Raw genomic sequence first — 5524 nt, 5'->3', positions numbered from 1 at the left:
CTATTAACTGTATTTTGACCATCAATGTTTCTAAATGCAATGGAAAAATATAACAAATAGATTATTCACTAAATGCCAAATCCGCTAAAAATGGTGTTTTCACTGAATACAAAGGAAGGGTGGGGTCTATTTGTTTAGTTTAGGGTTATCAAACAAATTTGGATAAATTTGGAATAACAATGATTTGTATTTATATTAATTGTAAGAAGTTAGCCTAATTTATGTCAAACTAAAGTCAATAAATCATTTGTTCAACCAGTTTCCCATAGAGGGAACACTTTAAGCTATACCCTAAGCGAGAAATATGCAGTCACATATACATATATGCAGTCACATGTACATACAGTAGACTCCCTCTTATCCGGACTCCTTGGGACCGAGGCCAGTCTGGATAACAGTTTTTCTGGTTAAACCGACGTCCCCAAAATCTCGTTAAAACGGACCGTTTAAATGCATACTCTATTTCTATACAGTATTTGACTTAAAATTAGGAGAGCATTGTATTTAGAAATGTAATCACTGGTCTCAAATCTTTCCCATAAGAACAACCGTTTCAGTACCGCCCACTTCCTGCTGATGTAGTCCGGTTAAACTGATGTGCTGATAAAAATTATCCTTATAAAGAGATGTCATTTCCGCCAAGTGTAGTCCTGTTAAACCGATGTCCGGTTAAAAGGTGCCCGGATAAGAGGGAGTCTACTGTATAGGGTGCCAAAGGAAAAGGGGGCCTGAGGGCTCTCCATCTTTCAGTATTAAGGATGGAGACTAGAGACACTCCCACTACTTGATTTTTATTGTTTCCAAAATAACCACAATAATAATAACAAATGGACTGTATCCAGCAGAAGTTTGAACGTTTCGGACGTTCTTAAGCATTTTTATTCATCCTAATTATTTCTAGTCCTTACTAATATCAGTTTCTTATTTAGGGTAGGGCCTACTTGCAGCTCTAGACCAAATTAACCTGAGTAGCCCCGCGATCACAGCGAAATTGTGAACAACTCTCGAAGTCAAGTGGACATCATCATCACCACCCATGAAATCATGAAAATCTCTCTTAAACATGGGGACATCATCATCATCACTATCCGCGATCAACATGAAATCATGAACATGATCATCGTGACTATGATCAAGAAACATAATCATTGACACATGTGATTGCTGTGAAATCGCAAAAGTCTCCTGCAATCACAGGGACATCATCATCATCATCATTCCTACCTATCTGCAATTGCTGCAAACTTGTGAATGTCTCCCACAATCGCAGAGCATCTAGATCGTTGCCCGAAATCTTAGTAAATTATATAATTCTATAAAATTAAAGTACCCATTTGTTGTAAAAAATTTTCTTTGTACAAAAGCTACGGCATCAGCTGTTTTTACTAAAAACTGGTACCCTTCATTAAAACGTATAGTTGTTTTTAGGGGGGGGGGGGGTTGGGGCAGAGTGTTGTTTGTATACAATAAAAGAAATGGCTAACACCAGCCTTGTCCCCATAAATAATCACGGTAATACATCAAATGAATTCAATGAATTTGGTGGCAGCAAATATCAGGACTGGACTAGCGTTACGTTGCAGCATCACCCGTTCACTACTTTCCGACACTAATTAAAATATACTAAGCAAAATATTTTCAAATCAGCTGGTGTTATTATAGATTTGGCTTCTACGAAGTCATGCGGTAATAGGCTCCACTTTCAACTGCAGACTCTCGTGGATTTACTGTAGGACTTCATTCCTTTAAAAATGCCCTCATTATGCCCATTACTACCCGTCAGCAATAGACTCTGACATGGTGATGGCATTTAGATATAATCTATGGCGGTTTATTTGTAAAAAATAACCGGTTTTGACTTAATTTTTAGATAAAAGCATTGAAGAGCATAATGTTATTATAAAAATTTATAGAAGAATTTATGTTATTGTGGTTGAATGCTTAGGTATCTATAGAGATTGGGACTGTTTTGGAATGTATATATTATATAGGCCTATGTATATTAGTGTATTTCTTTTTAACTCTTTGCATGTATTTGTATCTATATAACTGTACAACTAGGCTATTTATTTAATTCTAACGTCTGTGATTATAGCCTATCTTTTTTATATGCAAAGACAAATGTGACTGTGATTATGTATCGCTATTGAGTAGCCTATATAAGTAATGTGTCTCAGATGAGGTTTATTTAGTGGCGTAACTAGTCAGACTGCGCTCCAATGCAAATTATTCCCCGTGCGCCCCTATTTGTACTCATTCTCCCCCGCTAAAACACCTCCAACAAAACTAACAACGCCATTTCGGATACTATTTCACTATACACGACATTGTACAATGTAGGGCCTATAAGCTCTATCCAATTAGAGAAGGATATTATTCAAAGAAATATAATTTATCATGTAGGCCTACGGTTGTTTTTTAACAGTTGGTATTTACCAACTATCAGAGCTTTGTGCTTATCAGAAGTTATGTGGTAAAAAGGCCATGAGTGAAAGAACTTTAGTTAAAACAGTTAGGCTAGGAGTAAGTAAAATAGTAAGTTAGGCCTAAATAAGGCCCTAACATTTTCAAAATTTGATTTTTGAAACCATTAAGTAAAGAAATTCCGGTAGCCTAACAAAAAAGAAAACTTAGGCTACTGTAAAAAAGTTATAAACAATAAAAATTAGGCATTTAAAGCTACTTACAATATGGCTCCACTTCCACATTATGGCATAACTTACAGGGTGAGGCAGTCAAACGGCACGATTCTGACAGTTTATGGGAGATGGGGGGTTAGACGAACACGGGGGGATGACAATAAGTTAAGCGTCTAGACAATAAGTGGAAAATTTAGTAGTCTTGTAAGTTACCATTGGACGAGTGCACATCCGTTTGCTGTAAAGGCATATAAAACAAAATGTGTAAAGTTTGATTACTGTTCAGCATACTTTCCGTTGTGAGTTAAGTCTATCGTCAAGGCCTCCATGCCATCAAGGGAAGTTATCCTCCTTTGATTGAATCACTTTGAGGTCACAAATAAATTACCAGGACTTAGCGCTACAAAACGATTGCAGAATTTTTGCAAATGCTTCAAAACAATAGGTAGATTTCATCTCAGATACCAAACAATATAAGTTATCGAATAATCGATATATCGATCGATATTACTCAAATTCAGTTGTTTGTGCCGACAGATATGGAAGTGTACCCGGTAGGCCTAGGGGGTACACTTCCATATCTGTTGGCAAAAACAACCGAATGAAAATATCGATCTATATAAGTTATCGATTATTCTATATAACATATCGTTTGGTTAGTTAGGTAAGGTTAACCTAACCTAACTAATCAAACGATATATCAAATTAAACAATTGAATAATCATTAATCAATATTACTTAGGCCTATTCGGTTGTTTGTGCCAACAGATATGGAAGTGTACCTGGCCTAGGCCTATTCAAACAAATTAGGCTATTAATATTATAAGGTAAAAAATTAATTGCCAGTGATGATGTAGGCCTACTTTAAGAGTTGCTTGTGTTAAAACCAACATCCCTTGTTTCTAGATAGCCTAAATTGGTGATTTTAAAAAAATCGTGCCATTTCACTGCCTCACCAGGTATTACAATTTTAAAATATGCACAAGCCTATTAATAAGTTATGCTTAGGCCTCTTTCAATTGAATTGGATCTTAGGTATTTAAGTTATCTTTAACTTAGGCCTACTTACTTCTTTCTGGCAGGTTTTTACTTTTTGTGTATTTTTCCAAAGTAACTTACTGTAACTTTTATATTTTCTACAGTAACCTGTATTGTTCTGGTAACTATATTAAATATTATTTGGCTTCTTAATTGGGCTAAAACATATAACGATATAACTTCTCGATAATAATTTACCAAGATAACTTGTTACACCGTGTTCGTAACTAGAAAAGTATTGTTGAGCAAAGTAGGCCTATCAGAGGAGAAACTCAGATTCCGATTGGTTACTGCTGTAATTTTTAAACCTGTTATCTCATTGGTTGAATAGCTTCAATTTACAGTACAGTGATACAAACATTAAAAAACTATTATTGTGTTGGTTACAATTTGTGATATAATAAAATAGCATAGCATAATATTATAGCATAGATAAAACATACTAGTATTGTAATTGAAAAAACTTAAACTTTTTTTTTAAACTAGCTGTGTTACCATTGACTATTAATGCTGTTACCCACGACTTTTTTACCCCGTTTAAGTTCATGGGTACTTTGGGCTTTATGGATTAGAAGCTAATAGAATGTGTTTTGACTGACTTAAAATTAATAAGTATCAATTAACTATATTAACTACATCCAGTTAACTACAGTCCAAGATAAATATCGCTAAGATCATATAATATGCAAAAATTGTTTACTCGAATAACTTAGATTTCATTGGTCACGAAAACTTGTTCTCATATAAAATGTCTGAAAAATTAAATTATAAAATAAATTAAACATACCGATCATATTTACTTAGGTTTAATTTGTTTTATTTTGAAACTTTTTGTATTCGCTTGACATTTTGTTATTTTAGTTCAGTTCAGAGAAGAGTTTTATTTTAGTTGTGAGCATACAGTACAGTAGCACGGCCGCCTTTAAATTATAAAATAAATTAAACCATTAAACATACCAATCATATTTACTTAGGTTTAATTTTTTTTTTGAAACTTTTTGTATTCCCTTGACATTTTGTTATTTTGGTTCAGTTCAGAGAAGAGTTTTATTTTAGTTTTGAGCATACAGTACAGTAGCACGGCCGCCCCGGCCGTGACAGTAGCATAGACTAACCAGGGGGAGTATGTTTTATCATAGACTAACCAACACAAGTAGACTTCTCATCCCATTGTAAATTTTGAAGCACGTTTTTCGTGTCTAGTTCATGTACGTGACACATGGGCGTTAGTGTCGACGAAACTTTGTTTATATTATGTTAGGGTTAATTTCTTGATTTGTGCTTTACTGTTTGGTTATATAACTAGGGGACAAGTTATTGTTTATGATTATATCGTATTATTTGGTTAAACGAGGTTTTAAATGGCTGTAATAACGGGAAACAAATTGTAAACAAAACACGACCTCTTACATAAACCGTACAGAACTAACAATAAAATTGTCTTCAGCTGTTCCATAAGGATGAGAAATCTACTAAGGGAGTATGTTTTGTTTTATCTATGGTTTTATCTATGACAGTAGTATGTGGTAGTATACAGTATTCATGCTTTAATTTCACTAAATTGATGTATAGCAAAATATAAACTTTTCTTTTAGCCTTTTGACGTCGTTTTTAGCTTTTAGTCTGTCTGTAAGATCTCACGAGTCGCGAAAAATGCTTGTGTGTTGTGTTTTGTGCCGACTGTTGTAAACTTAAACCTCTTGACTTCTGTCAAATTCTGTCAAATCAAATGTCAAATGTTATTAAAATTACTTGTGTTGACTGTTTACTTCTGAGAATGAGAAACGATGTTAACTTTGACTCTTGTGAAGTTTTTAGGACCAGAGTTGTAAGTGTCAACTTTCAAG

The 5524-nt window shown here is 34.2% G+C and overlaps 1 protein-coding gene across 1 annotated transcript in view; it reads left to right on the top strand.

Annotated features, from left to right (window-relative positions):
- The window catches only part of LOC129002437 (G protein-coupled receptor kinase 1-like), a 29877-nt gene extending 27098 nt beyond the window's left edge, over positions 1-2779 (top strand). Inside the window, exon 4 of the mRNA XM_054430238.1 lies at positions 2726-2779. Coding sequence (XP_054286213.1) covers positions 2726-2779 — 54 coding nt within the window. The remainder of the gene's footprint in view (positions 1-2725) is intronic.
- The last annotated feature ends 2745 nt before the right edge of the window (positions 2780-5524 follow it).

This window comes from Macrosteles quadrilineatus, unplaced genomic scaffold (genome assembly GCF_028750875.1).
Source record: "Macrosteles quadrilineatus isolate MER2022 unplaced genomic scaffold, UCM_ALF_1.0 Scaffold_1__1_contigs__length_201487025, whole genome shotgun sequence".
NCBI classification, from domain to species: Eukaryota; Metazoa; Arthropoda; class Insecta; order Hemiptera; family Cicadellidae; genus Macrosteles; species Macrosteles quadrilineatus.
This window is presented reverse-complemented; position numbering and strand designations above follow the sequence as displayed.